Raw genomic sequence first — 18,010 nt, forward strand, 5'->3', positions numbered from 1 at the left:
TAAAGGAAAATTTTTGACTTTCACATTTTTCTATCAAACAGTTAACATCTTTACGTAAGTATGCAGGAGATTGTAATCTATGGCTCTGTAAACGTATCTTTGAGCTTATTCATTAGTATTTATTTAAAAATACTAGGTGGAAATTTTAAGGCAATGCTAATATACTTTATTGGACCAGGAGGATGAAATCTTTAATGTTTATCGATTTAGCTCTGTATCAAAAGATCTTTGAAAAAGCACAATGAAGAACAGAGTATGTAGCAAATTCCAATTTGCGTTAAAATAAGGGAGCCATACTTCCTTCTATATACACAGAAAACTACAAGGACACAAAGACATTTCTAATTTTAATGAGAAAATAAGACAAGCTAGAGTGAAAAAGAAACCTACTTTCACTACCTACTCTTTGGTACTGTTTGAATAGTTTTATTGTTTTCTCTTTTACATGTTCATGAACTACTTTTTCAAGTGGGAAAAAAAAATCTTTGATACCAGCACTACCAGAGGACATATACTTTGTTCTTTAGTTCCACACTCAAAGTTTCACAGAAATGATTAATATAATTTTAAGTATCCTGTTTCATTCTAAATAAAATCTAAAGTTTACTTCCCAATTCTATCTTTATATTAAATACAACAAAGACACTTTGTTCTTTAACGTTTAGATAGAAGTATACTAATCCTATGTGTATTTTCATGGATAATGAAGTTTGAGTGTTCAATGGTATTAATGCTCAAGTTCTAAAAAGCCTATAAAACATCTTCTATTTTATTCTTCTATAAATAACTGGTAAAATTTCAAGTTCATAAGATATTTTCTACCATAAACATTATAGAGATTTCAATGAATTCAACAGAAATAAAAATCATATAAAATACATAAACACAAAGTAGAATGACATTGCTTCTAAAAAGAAAAAAAAAACATTAGGAAAGGTAATTCAGTTTTAATTTATTTTCATCACTTTTTCTTCATGATCCAGATATTTTAAAATGCAAAGAAAATTAACTTTCCATGGTATGTCAGGGACTGGCACTAAAAAAATTTTCAGACTGCAAATGAGTTATACAAATGAAAATATCAAATGGAGATCCAGTTATCAAAATGAAAGCAGTCAACATATTAAAAGTTCACAATTATTTGTTTAGAGCACATAAAAAAGTCAGCTTGCTAACCAACTGTTGTGATTTTAAAGAACTATTGCAGAGGTCTGAAGAAAATAGATTAGTTAACTTATAAAGAGATTGAAGAGCTTGAAACAAGTATTAAAAAGAAATTTGTGCCTTTATTAGAATGGTGTTAGGCTTTAAATATACCAATTTTGGTAATCAAATTATTTATTTTTAATAAGAAATGACACTACAGAACTGCAGTACTGGTCCAACAGTCTTGTCTTTACTTTTCCTTTAAAGCAAGAAACAGGATTCGAGTAATCAGAAGCACTAGCAGGCATCAGTTAATCCAGGATACTAGCTTCTTAGTTCCAAAAGCACTTGCAAAGAAAACCATTGGGGGTACAGGGGGGTGGAAGCCATTTGTAATAACTGGAATCCCATGAGTGTGTGTGTACGCCAAGCCTCATGAGGCTGTTTTGTTTTGTTTTTTAATTTATCCTTTACTTGGTCACTTGTTTTTCCTCAAATACTAGTTTTTCTTTGACTTTTTTCCTCAAAGTATAAAAAGTATGAAATATAAACAAGCTCTTGCATTGCACACTTGGAAGTGTACAACTCAAGCATTATAGAGCTATCTACATACCGATAAATCCCATCAAATCTTGGATAATTCAATAATATACAAAATATCAGGGCACAGAAAGAACTAAAACCCACTTCTTTTTGTCACACATAAGTTTCAAATATTCAGTCTAAAGAAAAACACTTAAATCATTTTGGCTCTCCTCTACATTCACATGTTGATATACTTATTAAAATATTCCTGTATAATTATGTTTGGTCTTCTTATTTCAAGTCAGGTTTAAAACCTCAAAACCAGCCATCCAGACAAAACAGGTAATCAGAAAGATTATTTCTTCCCCACCTCCCTAACCCCAATAATTATGAAATCAATTTTACGACATGACTCCAAACACTGGATTGTGACGACAAATGCTAGGTCCAATTTCTTCATAATCCTTTTTGGTGTGGCACACTTGGTAGAACTCAGGCTGAAAATAAAAACATGTATTTTTATAAAGGTCAAAAACATGCCACACCTCTTGATATGCTTTAAAAAATAGATTTGCTAAATCTAAAATGTATATTATTAGCCCACCTCGGTATTTGAACAAAGCTTAAAAGTTCTAGCAACCACAACTTAAATCAGCTGTAAATCTTTTTCAGAAATTAAAAATAGCATTTAACACATGTCCTAACACACATCACCCTACTTCAGCATAATTCTGAGGATTGAAGACTGATTCTCAGCACCTCAGACTATTCTGCTGAGGTTTTCCAAACGACACTGTATAATAAATCAATACTTTAAAAAAGTAGCAGTAATCTAAAATATAGATAAGGGGCACCTGGGTGGTAGAGTCACTTAAGTGTCCAATTCTTTAGGCTCAGGTCAATGATTTCAGGATCATGAGTGCTGAGAAGTCTGCTTCAGAGTCTCTCTCCTTCTACCTCTGCTCCCTCACTCCCACCCCATGTGCACTCTCTAATAAATAAAATTCTTAAAATATAAACTCCTCTTAGACATATACAAAAACTTCTAAATTAACTTGCCTTCCTCACTCAAGGTATAGACATAGGCTTGCTCTCTGTTAACCTCTCTCTCAAGGAGCAAATTTACAAACTCATTAGGTTATTTGGCACAAATGGAAGATGAAAACTAAGGAAGAAAATAGCTTTTACCTCCTATTTTTCAATGGTTTTAAAAATATAAGTTTGTACAATTTTCAACAATTCAGATAAAAGCTTCTTCATCTTATTTCCAGGATAAAGCACTGATTTAATAGGCTTAATACTCCTTTTAAAGGGTTTTAAGATGTTCTGGTTTGGGGAGAGGGCTCTTAGAACAATTCCCTTTACTAAACTTTGAACATCATACTTCCTATACAATGATATTAATGTTTTTAAATATTTGCACAGAAAAAACTATGACTTTCTGATATCTGTATCATCACAAGATTGAAAGAATTTTCCCTACAGATAAATTTTAAAACTCTAAATGCTCACTCTAAACTGTCCAGCAAGCAAAAAATAAATAAAATCGAAATAACTTCTACTTTTTAAAATACTATGCACATATATACGTATCCAATTTTAAAACTTTCTCATGGAAAATACAGATACAATTTAAAGAAATTTCCCTTGTTCTTCTAAATGATAGAAGTACTGGTGAATTATTTTATCTGGGAAGAAAAGAAATCAAATTTTAAATGTAAGCTTTATCTCACCGTGGAAGCCAGCATTGATCCTCCAAACCAAACTGCATATCGCTGCATGTGATGTGTAATGACTTGTACATCAATAGGTTTTGGCTAAAAATAATATAGTAAGAGCATTTCAACAGTAAATTCAAATAACAATTTCTGTATCATTTAACTTAAATGTATATACTTGAAAATGTAATGTTTCACATACTCAAAAAAAAGTAAATTAGAACTTTAAAAGAGGCGGGATGCACATAAAGAAAACAAGAAAAACAAATTAAGCTAATTTTATTTAAAAAAAAAAAAAAAAAAGGAACCACCACACTGAGGTGGGGAAAAAGGACTAACCCAAGTAACTTGTAAACACAGTACTTACTAGACTATACCCTCAGTCTTAAGATAAAAGCTGAGTAGGGGCATGTAGGTGGTGCAGTGGGTTAAACCTCTTACTCTTGATTTCTGCTCAGGTCATGATATCTAGCCACACCTCAGCCTCCGTGCTCATTGTAGAGTCCATTTAGGACTCTCTTTCTCGCACTCCCCCTGCCCCACCCCAACTTCTCTATCTGCCTCTAAAATAAATAAATATTTTTTAAAAATTTTTTTAAAAGATAAAAATAATATTGAACTCCAGTTAGTATATTTCTCACAGTGGTATGGATTAACAATTCAGAAAGTACTATATACATATTCCAGTTCAAGAAAAACAGAAATATACTGTAGATAATGGAAGTCAAATTTCTGTCACAGAATAGCATTACAAATATGGAAAAGTGGAAGGCTACACTGAACTGGTATTCTGGAACCAGCAGTATCACTATTAATAGTCTTTAATTTATGTATATACAAAACTAGATATAGAGGAGTGTGTCTATGCATGCATCCAAAAACATCCTAGTTCTGACTCTCAGGAAGGCCTGAGGCGGTAAGCCTCAGTAATAATGAACACACCTAGTGCCCAAAATTTTGTTCCTTAATAGCATTTTCCAATAAAGGAACAAGGGTGCCTCAGGGGGGAAAAAAAAATAGCTGATTCTAATACTGGAGAATGGAAAGTACAAGATGAATCTGAATTATTTTGCCATGTCAAAGAGTAGCGAAGAGCCTAAAGATTCCTAGGGCCACATCAAAAGGACAAAAAGTCACTTTTAATGGCTCTCACTAGACAAATCTGAGAAATTCTAAGCATCAAAATTGAATATATTAATAGTATTAATGATTATGTTGACACAATATCACAAAGATATTAATGAATCTAAAGAATTAATGAGCCTAAAGAATAATATGAGAAATCAGGTTTTTATAGAGGTATTAATGAATAAGAAAGGAAAACTCTTCCTTAAAGTAAAATAACATTAAAGAAATAGAAGGAATAAACAGCATTTGCAAAATACCAGTTGACAACAATCACATAATGGTAACTATTTTAGGAAAAAAAAGTGCCTGTTAAAAACAGTGGTTGAACCATTTGCTTCAACGTGGATCGAACTGGAGGGTATTATGCTGAGTGAAATAAGTCAATCGGAGGACAAACATTGTATGTTCTCATTCATTTGGGGAATATAAATAATAGTGAAAGGGAATAGAAGGGAAGGGAGAAGTGGGTGGGAAATATCAGAAAGGGAGACAACATAAAGACTCCTAACTCTGGGATCAAACTGGGGGTGGTGGAAAGGGAGGAGGGTGGAGGGTGGGGGTGAGTGGGTGGCGGGCACTGAGGGGGGCACTTGACGGGATGAGCACTGGGTGTTGTTCTGTATGTTGGCAAATTGAACACCAATAAAAAATAAATTTATTATTAAAAAAAAAACAAGTGGTTGAAAGTTTGATAAGAAACAAGATAGATGCAGAGTTTGAAAGTTATCTTCCCATAGAATTCTTATTACACATAAAGATTTTTTTCTCATCATTAAAGTCATATGGTGCTGACATCACTGAGCAAAAAAGAAATATTTTTATTTCTTATTTTGAAATGTACAAGAATCCTAAAAATGTTAAATTTTTACTTTACTAAAATACTACGTTCAAAAACAGTGTGTTTCATTTCATGTATCTATAAATGAGTCCACTACAAACTAAGCAACTACTTAAACATACTTTTTTACTGCACTCCAAGGGATAAGTTTAAGATAATCAAAATTTAGAAGCTGAAAACAGTCAGCTGTCATGCAATTTCTAAACAAGCAGCAAACTCTAGAGGATGTATTTTACTTTTAAGTAATTTTGAATGACTAACAGTCTCAGATGAAACCCTCATTCTTGATAATTTTCCAAGTTGAATAAAATGTGTTTTTATTTAGCAACGTATCCTCTAAATCAATGTTTTGCTTCAACATTCTGCATTGAATAAGGATGAAACATAACATTTACTGAAAATCTGTCTCATAAATATAGACGGCAGACATTTAAGAATTTAAAATTAATTTTTATTTTGACAGCATATCCGAATTCCAGGACATGTAAAAGAAAAGTTATTTCTGGTAAACCACCAATCTGATTTCACACTATGAGGCTGTTGTGGGGGAGGCTAGAGTGAGTCTGTGCAAGCAGGCTTGACCCCACAAGATCAGCTTCTCTCTCAACTCGATTTTGTTGTACTACTATAGGAGTATTTAAAATTGTGTGGGTAAAAAAAAAAATAAAAATAAAAATAAAAAAAAATAAAATTGTGTGGGTGTCTAATACTATTCCTGAAGAAATATTAGGAATAATACAGATATATATTATATATATATATATATATATATATATATTACAGATATATAATATATAATAATAATAATAGGAATTCTTCTCTATATATTCTATCTGTGAAAGAGGTATGAAAAACTGTCACTCACACAGACTATGAATATTTTCTGGAAATACTGACAAGATCCTAAAGGAATCAGATGACCAAGAGTATCATAGATATTCTTAAATGATTACATATATGTAAGTCCTTTAAAAATATATGTGTTTGTGAATATATGCACAGTTAAAAAAAACATGAACTGGATGTACATTAAATTTATGACAGCAACTACCCTCAGGAGGAAAAAGGATGGAAACCAAACAGAGAAAGGAAATGGTCTGAGGAAGATAAGGTACTATTTTTGTAATATTTCATTTCTTAAAATAAGATCTTAATAGAATCAATTACTTTCCTTTAGAAAGCCTGATAGAAGTCCTCTTACTTTCCTAAATAAAAGAGCAAAAGTTGGCACACATTTCCCACCCCCATTACAATAATCAAAGCACCCTCAACCTTCCACCAATAACAGAAAACCAACCTTCAATCTGCCACCACTCAATTCCTCACTTAATTTCAGTCTGGCATCTACAGTTCTTTTCAAATCTCGCTGTAAGCGACGTCCAAAGTCCCTGAACATGGTTGAACCTCCAGAGAGGACAATATTCTACATTGGTGGAGAAAAATAAGTAAGTATGACTTTTATTTATAAAGAAAGAGAAAATTTTCAAAGACATAAGAAACAGTACTAAAATCCTACCATAACCTTTTGAAGAGAGCATTTTTAAATTTAATACTCAACAATGGACAGAAAAATGAAGTTTTTTAGAGTATGACCTTCAACAATTTTAATGTAAATACTGACCTTGTAGAGAGGACGTCTGACATCAATAGGGCAATTCTGAATTACTTCATCTACAACTTCTGAGATAGGTTGAGTAAAGTCTGGATTAGCAAACTGAAAGGTAAGTAAAGGTGGATATATGATAGAGATTAGATCACTACTAACGTAATATCACAATAAAAAACTAAAGTTTTCAATTTAAAAACAAAAATTCTGGTCTCTAACTCAGAATTAAAGACTAAAATCAAAGATTTCAGAAGAAATCAAATTACAGTAATGATGATATATAACATTTCATAAACATCAGATAGCAAATGGAAAACCACACTTATATTATAAGATGGTAAAAATCTGTAGGCATGCACATAAGTAAAGCTCTGAAAATCTGAGTGGATCAACACAAATGTAGTTGAGGTCAAATAAGGAAATGTTCAGTCTTCTCATTTCAGCTTTTATACTCTAAGTAAGTATTCTTCTCATGATCTGTTTAGTGCCACAGTTTCCATATTTTTGACGGTGACTCTGCTATTTAAATGGTCCCTAACCATAGTAGTCCCAAAGCGCTATTTATGATTCCTAAGCTTAAGGCTGTGATATAGGGCATGGAGAAAATATAGTTTTGGATAAGCTTCATTCAGGCATGAGTTACAGTGTTGCTATTGGCCTTGGGATCAATGCTAATGAATAAACAATATATATTAAACAGTGTATTTTTAGACAGAAACACAAAATGGTTCTTTGATAAGAAACTTGTATGTTGACAGAAGTGCTATAATGTAAGACTCACAGAACTTAACCTTGCATTTCCCCCTATCAACAATGGTTCAATATTCACTAATTCAGCATTCACAGCAACTTCACAGAACATCTACACTGTGAATATTGAGAATAAATTGTATATTTACATGATGATATACCATAGTTAAATTATTTCTAAATAGCTGACACTCAAAAGCAAAATTCATTTTTTAAAAAGGAACTTCAAAAAAACTTGAATGACCCCATGTATGTAAATCCTTTAAAAATATGTTTTTTGTGAATACATGCAGAGTTAAAAACACAAGCTGGATATACACTAAATTTATGACAGCAACTACCTTCAGAAGGGAAAAAATAACGGATGGAAACCAAGAGAAAGGAAAAGGTCTGAGGAAAGTTAAGGTACTCTTTTTGTAATATTTTATTCCTCAAAATAAGATTTCAATATGATAAATATTAAATTATTAGTATGTATTTGTCTGCAATGGAAGGTACATGTATTACACAAAACTTTTCAGAATTTTTTAACAGATTGGATAGGTAGGTTTGAGATGAAAAGCAGTTTAGCAATTTATCATGGAAAAAGAATGAGTTTAATACATTTTTAGAAACTTAATTTTTATATACAACAGACAAAGGAGAAATATACAAGGAGATATAATATTAAGGAAGGTTTACTTTCTTCCCCATCATTTATTTTTATATGCATGCCCGTGGCCCCCCAGAATCATACTGTGTATTTCCTGAGGAGAACTATAAAATATAAACAGTTTTTAAATACTAGATCTCATTAAACTTGTATTCTGAAACAAAGGTCTGATTTTCAAAAATATATGTTAAGTGGCCATGTATTACTCTTTAAAATTGGAAAGGAAATGGTAGGTGGTATTTTTCCTAGCTAAAAATAAAAAGTCAAAATTTAGCTCTAATTTGTCAAAATAAACAAGTCTATTTTATTGAAATGCATAAAATTTAAAGTAACTGTCTAGAAAATGAGTTGCCAACCATGTCTCCTGGCCTCCCATACTCACCATTAGATTGTTTAATGGGAGAGACAACATTCCTTTCTTGGTTAAACTGATTCTATAACTTGACTGATAACTATTAGGCAAGTGTTAATTTTTTCCAGTTTTTAAAATTAGTTTGAAGTTATTTAGAGTCTGGGCGTACAATGAAAAGAGATTTAATGTTACTTAAATAATGAAACATAATGACAGAATATTTTAATTCAGATAAAGTAAAATATCCATAACAAAGATTCTACTCACTTCTATTATCATAGTAAGAGAAAAAAAAAAATAGCAGTCAACATCTATCTTTTTAAAACATGCTGATGAGTATACATACATAAGAAACCTTCACAGGGTTACAGAATCCCTAGGAACAATGAATACCTAAGAGTGAGTATAGAAATGTGGTTCATAATGAACCTTGAGAACACAACCTATAGACTATTTGTTCTATCCGTCAGAGATATTCCATATGTTGTATTTCTGTGGAAAAATGGGAGAGTATATCTCAATTTGGCTGGCTCCGTATGCCATTTATAGACAAACTTAGTTTACAGGCAGGGATAGCTCAGTCTACAATTAACTAAAATGAGCAACAGAATTGGAATCCTGAAAATTTTGTGATCTGTAGAAACTCTCTAGGTTTTAGACTATGAAATTTCTTTTTATTTTGTTTTTTTTCTTTTTTAAGATTTTTATTTATTTATTCACGAGAGACAGCAAGAGAGAGAGGCAGAGACAGGCTGAGGGAGAAACAGGCTCCCTGAAAGGAGCCTGATGTGGGATCCGGGATCACGCCGTGGGACAAAGGCAGATGCTCAACAACTGCTGAGCCACCCAGGTGTCCCTCGACTATGAAATTTCTAAGGAAACTTAAGTTCTCAAAACATGCTTCTATGATCCTATAATGATACTTCAACCTGAGACCCTGTCATGAGATCTAATCCCCAAAATACAAACGGAGAGCACTAACAATTTGATAGAAAGTATGTTCTATAATATCTTAATATCTTACCAACTTATTAATACAGAACTTACAAATTCTCTACATTGTCCTTATAAACCATACTCCTTCAGTATTTACCTGAACAATAAACACACACACAGAGGAGTATGCTCAAGAGAGTAACCCTCCCATAATTCTTTCTCTAACCTTTAAAAGCAGTTTATCACTATAACAAGAGCAAGTAAAAGGCAGGAATATAGTAATTCAATCTTGTGCTATGTCCTTCTCACAGCAATTTTTAATCAAAATATACAAAAGAAAGAATTTATACAACTTTAAATATTCACATCACATACTCTGGATCTACCCACAGATATACCGGTTTAGGAACAAATGAAGTCTCATTTGAATACATCTTTACAAAAAACTCAGGGACTATTGTGCTATATAGAATCCCAGGTGAGAATAAGAAAATAATATGTAGTGAAGAAGTAATGGATATTTAGTAACAAAATGAAAGAAATGAGTAAAAATTGTTGTAGGTTATTTAACATTTGACTATGCTTAACCTAGGGTCCCACTAAAAATATTTTGGGGCTTTTGTTTTCATTTTCAGCAAAAGGATTAATCCTGCCTCTAACTGTTCTCTGATCATGTCTTAATACTACCACAAGTGGCTATCAAGGGAGGAGGATCTTTTCTCTTCCAAAACATTTATAGAGACTACACCTAAGTAAACAAAGCAGTTCAAATAGCTTTGTCAAAAATTTTTTAATTACCTTAAAAAAAAATTCAAAGTGCCAAGCTCATTCCTCCTAAAAATTTCTTTCAAGCATTTGTGATAAATTTAGCAATTCAAAAAATAAATATCCTTGCTCTTTCATACAATTTATCTTCAGTGTCCAAGTTTAGATACCTATGCTTTCATCAAGCGAAAACAAAAGAGTGCATCTTTTCAAATGACAGAGGAACTCTGACAGAAATATCTAGAACTACAGAAAAGAGAATCTTAAAATTCACTCGGGAAGTGACACAGTTCATATGATACCAAAAAAAAAAAAAAGCTATTCTGGAAAAACATAGTGAACTGGGCACACATAACTCATCTTGTTCTCTCTACTAAAAGCAACAATGAAGAGAATTTTTTAAAAAGGCATAATCCCAAATGTATGGAGAGAACAGAACAAGAAGAAACAGCACCAAAATTTGGCAAACCAGTATCTGAAAAGCAGATGGACAAGACCATGCACTCCCTCCAAAACACTTAGTAAGTCATCACTAGGGATAGCCAAGAATAAGGCTATTTTCTATCACCAGCAAATCGTGCCCCCCACCCCACCCCACAAAGAACTGGCTGTACCTATTAGCACTCAAAAGTGAGGCAGAAGAAGGACAGGAAAGAACACTGGTTGAAAGACTGTGAAAAAAGCTCTCAGAGTCACAGATCCCAACTAAAGAAGTCTATAGCAGATGTAACGGAAACCCCTGAAAATTAGATACATTACCAGAAATTAATTCATTAGAAGGTTCAGAAGGTAAAACTGAAGAAATCACCTAGAGAATAGAACCAAAAGACCAAGTGCAACTAGAAGAGAAAAAATAGCGTATCATAATGCTGAGGGAACAAAGGGACAATCTATCAATATCTGGAAAGAAAAAAAGTAGGTCCTATATAAAATTTAGAAATCAGAACAGTTTTTACTTCAAGTGATAGAGGGAAGCAACTGAGCTAAGGCTTCAAAATGCTGACAAAAAATTATTTACAATCTAGAATTCTATATCCAAATTATCAGACAAGTATGAAGATAAAATGAATACATTTTCAGGCAGGCAAGATCTTGAAATTTTCATCCTTTATTGCCCTTTTATAAGGAACCCCAATGGGAAATGATCTCCACCAAAATAAAGAAAGAGAAGATATGGGATAGAGGAAAGAGGGTGTTAAGTGAGAGACAATAGGAATCCTCACAATGATGGTGAAGGAATATGACAACTCTGTACCAAGCGCAGAAGGAAACAGGTTCAGACCGGGATGTAATACGTGCTCTGGAAAAGTAAATTGATGATAAAGCCCTTTGCATCTGAATATCCTTGAGAAGGCAGTTCAAAACTGATGGGTAGAGTTCAGAGGTGAATTAAGGATCATTATTTTAAAACTAAACAAACAAGTTATTGTTTTCCATGGAAAACAAAATATAGGATAGGAAAATATTTCATGGTAAATTGCATGACTTAGATCTGTTTAAAATTTGTGTTCACAAAAACTAAGAACTGAAATATTTACCTAACTGAATTTATAATGTAACTATTGGGACAAAAAGGTATGGAAGGGTACTATTTGTCATGGCAAAAAAGGAAAAGAAGAAAAAGCAATCCCCTTCTTCTATTGCTGGAATTGATAGATGCCTAAAATTGAAAGAACTTGAAATTGTAATGCAACCAAAGCAATTTGTAGCTATGGAGGCAATCACCAAAAGAATAAACTTAAAAAAGGTTGAAGTGCTTACCTCTGGGGAAAAAAGAGGGGGGAGGGAGGAAAGGAGGGAGGAAAGGAAGGAGGGGGGAGGAAAGGAGGGAGGGAGAGGGGTATGCAGGACACTTCTAGTTTTTGTTAGAATTTCAATAACGAGGACTTTTACAATGTGCATATGCATAACTGATTTTAAAAAACAACTCTGAAGAAGAGAAAAACATGGATTTCTCACAGAAAAAATCATTTACAAAGAAAAGACGCTACAGAGAGTAAAAGACATTCCAAAGTTTTGAAAAATGAAGAAAACTTGGTGTATCAAATAAAGATTACTTAAGAGAAAAAAAATTGTATATGAAATATTAGCAACAAGGTTAACTGACATCCAGACAACTATCCCTTTCCTAAGCAACACGACACAACCAAAACACCCCAGTCTACACATCTAATGTGTCAAGGTTTGAAGACTGTCACATCAGTTGAGGATTTCTGTAAAGAGTACTCCACTCAAATGCTCTCTTTAAAAATCAAAATTATCTCTTATCTCTCATGCTATTACCTATATTGTAGTAATGATCCTATTCATCTAAGACTCTGGTTCTGGATCTTCTGCAATTCTCTAATTCCAATCTTCCACTTGGAGGTTTAGTATCTCTCTCCAGTATTTTAACTTCAATTGATGTTCCTTAACCAGTGACCTTTAATTCATTCTACTTCAGCAGCTCACATAAACATGGCCCCAGAGGAAAATGTGACCTGACTTCCAGCTACCTGGTTACCTTTCTATCTTCTTAAATCACTACTGAAAAGACAAAGGAAAATTACAAGGAAGGATAAAATGTCCAAGGACAAAAAGAGGAGAGGAGTAAACAATGAATAAAATACTTCAATCTTGTTTAGAAAACAAACAAACAAAAGGAAGTTACATCCTAAGTGTTTCCAGAGGGGTATGTTAGTAAGAAGTCAATCTGTTCACCCTCTAGAACCTTCAAAAGTCCCAAATGTGAAAGTATAGGAAACCACGCAAGGAACAGTAAAACAAGGGTTTTTTAAAAATTGTTACATTTCTCTATATTGAAATAGTGAGACTCCAAGATCCCTTCCAGATCTTGTAAAAAATAGACTGTTAATTACAACCTTAATGAATTACTAAAATAAATGAACATAGAGAAAATGACACAAATGAAGAAATAAGGAGGAAATTTAGGAAAAGCTCAATTTTAAAAGAAAAAAATAATACTGCCTCAAAAACAAAAAATATTAACAGGTATAATATTATATACCTATTATACACACATATACTGTAAAACTAATGATTAAGCTAATAGCTGTAACATAACACACAGACAGGCTGAGAGAAGAGGGCCTAAGAAAAATATCAACTAAAAACAAGTTAGTAGATAAATTACTTACATTGATAGGTCAAGAAATAGGACAAATATTTGGAAATGTGGAGGTAATTACCAAGAGTGCTAAGTAAGAGCTAATGAATGCTCTGCAGAACACAAAAGGAGTGGGAAAGTAGGGGTGGGGGTTGAGGAGCTACTGTTTTGTTTTAAGCCTATTAGTGTTATCTGACTTTTAAACTATGTGCCTATATCCTTTTTATTAATTTCTATTTTAAAAACTGCAAAGAACGTGCTGTCTAAAATCTTAAAACGCCCATGTACTTGTTTGACCACAATGCCTTATCTTTCAGGTGCTCACTCCTTTGCTCCCAATTTACAACTAACTATATGCAATTCATTACAACCTCCAATCCCTGCCCATATTCCTCACTATCCCCTAAGTAGATCATGCCTTTCAGATTCTGATTCTTCTCTATGCTCCAACACTAACCTCTGCCTTGTTAAAATGCTTTGCTCCTTTCCCACAACTGTCTGAGAGGAAACACAGTTAGAAGACTGAAAGTTCTGGGTCTAACTTCTATAGTGTCCACACTATTAATACAGTCACCCTTTCAATTCTCCTCAGTACTGCTAATAGAAGTTACTATTCTCTCCCAGCCCTCAAGTTTATATTCAACTCATTCTCCCAACACAGCAACTTAATTCTCCTTCATGAAAAATAAAATTATGCACTATGACAACAAACTCCTGAAATACCTGCTTGCTCCTCTACCCTTCCCCAACTCCACATCTTCCTGTACCCATACTTAACTCTTTACCTCTACCACTGGAGTAACACCTCTTAAAGACAAAACTTCTGCCTTATTCTTGCAACTGACTTCTTAACAGTTCTGAGTAGCCATGCTGCTTTTCTTTCAGAGTCACCTCCCAGGATGTCCACACTGTCAATTCTCAAATGCAACAAACTGCCAATAATCTGGATGCTAAAAACCCATGAGTACTTCTAAGTTTCCCCTCAATGTGGCAACTCCCACAATTTAACCTCCCTCCTTAAACATTCACTTCTCTCAATGTGAGCACGATCCCTTGGCTTGGCTTCTCCCCTTCTGTATCCTTCAATCATCTTTGTGGGTTCCTCCTCCTCTATCCACAGTGTTGGTGTTGAACAGGACCCAATTCTTTCTCTTCTCATCCCACATCTTCTCCCTGGCCAATCTCTTCCTTTGGCCTATATATGGTGATGACTTCACATCTACGCTCACTCCAGTACACACAATCCAATACAAAACCCTTAGAAGCTAAGTGTTCATTTTTGAACTTTTTAATTTTTATTTATTTCTTTTTTTTAAGGTGGGGAGCAAGAAGAAGAGAGAGAATCTTAAACAAGTTCCAAACACAGTGTGGAGACCAATATAGTGCTCGATCTTACCACTCTGAGATCATAACCTGAGCCGAACTCAAGAGGTGGGATGCTTAACTAAGCCACCCAGGTGCTCCTATTTTTGAACTTTTTAAAAGATGCATAATAAACTCATCTATTTCTATCTCCCTCATTCTTCCCCTTCAGAATTCCTAATTTCAGTGGACAGCACAACATCCAGTTGTTCAAGTTACACATATGGGAATCATCACAGATGCTTCATATTCTTTCTTTATCTCTCACATCTAACTAATCAGGAAGTCATGTTGATTCCATTGCTTTTCTCTTACCTCTTTCTCATTCTAATTGACCTGCTGACATTACTTATCCTTCATCTGGAAACTGCAATAAACTCACCTGTTGTTTTTTTTTTAAAGATTGTATTTATTTATTCATGAGAGACACAGAGAGAGAGAGAGAGGCAGAGACACAGGCAGAGAGAGAAGCAGGCTCCACACAGGGAGCGCAACGTGGGACTCAATCCCAAGACTCCAGGATCACGCCCTGGGCCGAAGGCAGGCGCTAAACCACTGAGCCACCCAGGGATCCCCAACTCACCTGTTTCCAACATAATTCACACCTGTTTCAAACCATCCAAGCCAGTAAAGTGAGAGTGACCTTTTTAATACTGCAAATAATTGTCATTTACACTAAAGATTTCTGCACAACTACAGAATCCAGTAAACTCCTTTCTCTAGCATAGTAGTCCCTCATGAACACCTATCTGACCCATTTCCCATCACTCCCTTCCTTTACAATTTTATTACTTAGCTCTCTCCTATTCCAGATTTCTACCCAGCCTATCTGCTCTGCCAGAAAGGTATTCCCCTAACATACCTGACAAATACCTATTCACCCTTACCCTTGAAGTCTCTGGTCAACTGTCACCTCCTCTAAGAAATATTCCTAGTTCTCCCAAGCAGATTTAGATGCTCTTTGTTCCTATGCCCTTTGCAAACCCATGCATTTATTAAAGCAAATATACTTGTTTAGAAACTCATCTCCCTTATTCTCTGAGCTCAGTAAGAGCAATATAAAATAGTTTTTCATCTTTAAATATTCCACGCTTAAACTGAGACCATGAAAACTATATTCACTTACTATTTGCTAAATGATTAGATAATATTGTAAAATAACTATTTTTAATGCCAAAGAATCACAATAGGCATTTAGTAATTCTATTAATAAATTTCTTATACTAAGTTACTGGAAGAATTTTTCATTATTAAAAGTACGTATTTGTTATATAATAAAACCTGTATGTTACTAACATTTCAAAGAGACAGAAAACTATTTTACCAGTAAATATTTTGTTATGATAGTCAACTAATGGTTCTTGGTTTAATGGTCATTTTATATGGGGGCACTGGTAGTTCTAAAACTTTTCCCAAAATATTTTAATGGTCATAAATTTTAAAGGTTCTCCTCTTTTCATGACCCCACATAAGCCACAAATATTAAAAATACAAGTTTTAGTTTTCTAAATGTATTAAAAACAGTAACTTGTTTAGCCTATTTCAACATAGGCAAATTTTCCTCTTAAAAATGATAACTCACTACAGCATTTTAGTATACAAAAGAAAGGTCCTAAGATTAACTCTTTACTAAATTTCTTCTAGATGACTGATAATTTCTGCTGAATATTTCAAAAGAATTCCATCTTTAAAAAAAAAAATTTTACCTCTGGATGAAAAAAGATTTCGGGTCCCAAGAATCTCTCATAACCAACATCAATAGAAAATTCTTTCTTTGAGATAGCATTGATTCCAGTATATTGCTTAATCCACTTTGATCCATCTGTGTCATATTTGTTAAATTCTTTTACTAAATCTGGGCAGACATAACTATAGCGCTCCTAGGAAAACAAAGAAATGAGTTATTATTTCCTCATTTTATGAACAGTAAAAAAGAATGATACATTTTCTTTCAAAAGAATCAAAAGAACAAATATCTTTGTAAAGAAATTAAGTTCAAGAAAATTTTTTGTTAGGATATTAGTATATGGTTAGTACAACTCAACAACTCATCTCCTACACATAATTCCTGGCTTCATATATAAATTAAGACTTGACCAACTAAAGAGACAATCTATATCTCAAGATTATTTCATGAAAACATTCATTAACATCATTCAGCATTTTATACTGTTTAAGTAATGGAGTTTGCATTCTAGAGAGGAGAAAATATAAAATACATACAGGATTGGAGAATAAATAATAGTCAATATAACCTACAAATTAATATAGATCTTTATTCCTTAATACTTTTCTAGAACAAAACTGAATATGGTCTAAGTAAATTAGAAAAAAAAAAGACTGAAAATAAAAACTTGTTCTTTACTGTATCACCTACAATGCTAAATTGTGGTATATCTGGTTATAAGTCCTAAGTAAAAGTTTTCATCAAAAATTCAATTCAAAAATGTCACGGGTTATAACATTCTATTTGCAACTTATGAACTCCTAAATCCAAGTCTCATTTTTTTTTAAAGAAAAACACACATTTCACAGATTTTTGTACATCAAGAATTCTAATCCAAATAGATGCAAATATTACTTATAATCAAAAGACATAAAAGAAAAAAATGTGTAAAACAAAGGACAATTTGATTATGTTATTGTAGGTCCTTTTTCTCCAAACCTTGGAAGTAGGAATTACATGGAAAGAATTCTTACAAGACTTTCAGCCTGAGTATCAGTATTCTCTAACACAGATTCAAAACCTTGGTGCTTTTGTTTTTTAAACTCCACAGGCTTCCCAAAGATGCTGAAACAGTAACGTTCATGTTAATTTTTTACAGATTTAATTTTGATGCCACCCCTTGGGTGGGTTTTGGCAGCCATTTTGTAATCCCTTTACTATTAGGAAGTTTTGAGTTCCTTTTCATTCCTAATCTTGAAGAGGGAAAGAAACTCTATAATCAGGCAAAGATAGACAAATAAATAAAGTTATTTTTGCTGGGGCAGTTTTGCTTTCACATACTGAAAACATATGAGAAACCCACTGAAATTTTTTTAGGTATGCTGGTAAATGATAAATTTAAAAAGTAATGCTAAGTATTTTTGACAGCTTACATGAAGCACTGGTCTAACAGAGACTTT

The 18,010-nt window shown here is 33.1% G+C and overlaps 1 protein-coding gene across 1 annotated transcript in view; it reads right to left on the reverse strand.

Moving 5' to 3' along the window:
- Positions 1-932: 932 nt before the first annotated feature.
- Positions 933-18,010, reverse strand: part of ACTR3 (actin related protein 3) — a 57,640-nt gene continuing 40,562 nt past the window's right edge. Inside the window, exons 8-12 of the mRNA XM_026015589.2 lie at positions 16,591-16,764; positions 6,977-7,069; positions 6,653-6,778; positions 3,405-3,488; positions 933-2,168 (exon numbers count right to left, since the gene is read on the reverse strand). Coding sequence (XP_025871374.1) covers positions 2,073-2,168; positions 3,405-3,488; positions 6,653-6,778; positions 6,977-7,069; positions 16,591-16,764 — 573 coding nt within the window. The 3' untranslated portion in view covers positions 933-2,072. The remainder of the gene's footprint in view (positions 2,169-3,404; positions 3,489-6,652; positions 6,779-6,976; positions 7,070-16,590; positions 16,765-18,010) is intronic.

This window comes from Vulpes vulpes, chromosome 5 (assembly GCF_048418805.1).
Source record: "Vulpes vulpes isolate BD-2025 chromosome 5, VulVul3, whole genome shotgun sequence".
Classification (NCBI taxonomy): Eukaryota; Metazoa; Chordata; class Mammalia; order Carnivora; family Canidae; genus Vulpes; species Vulpes vulpes.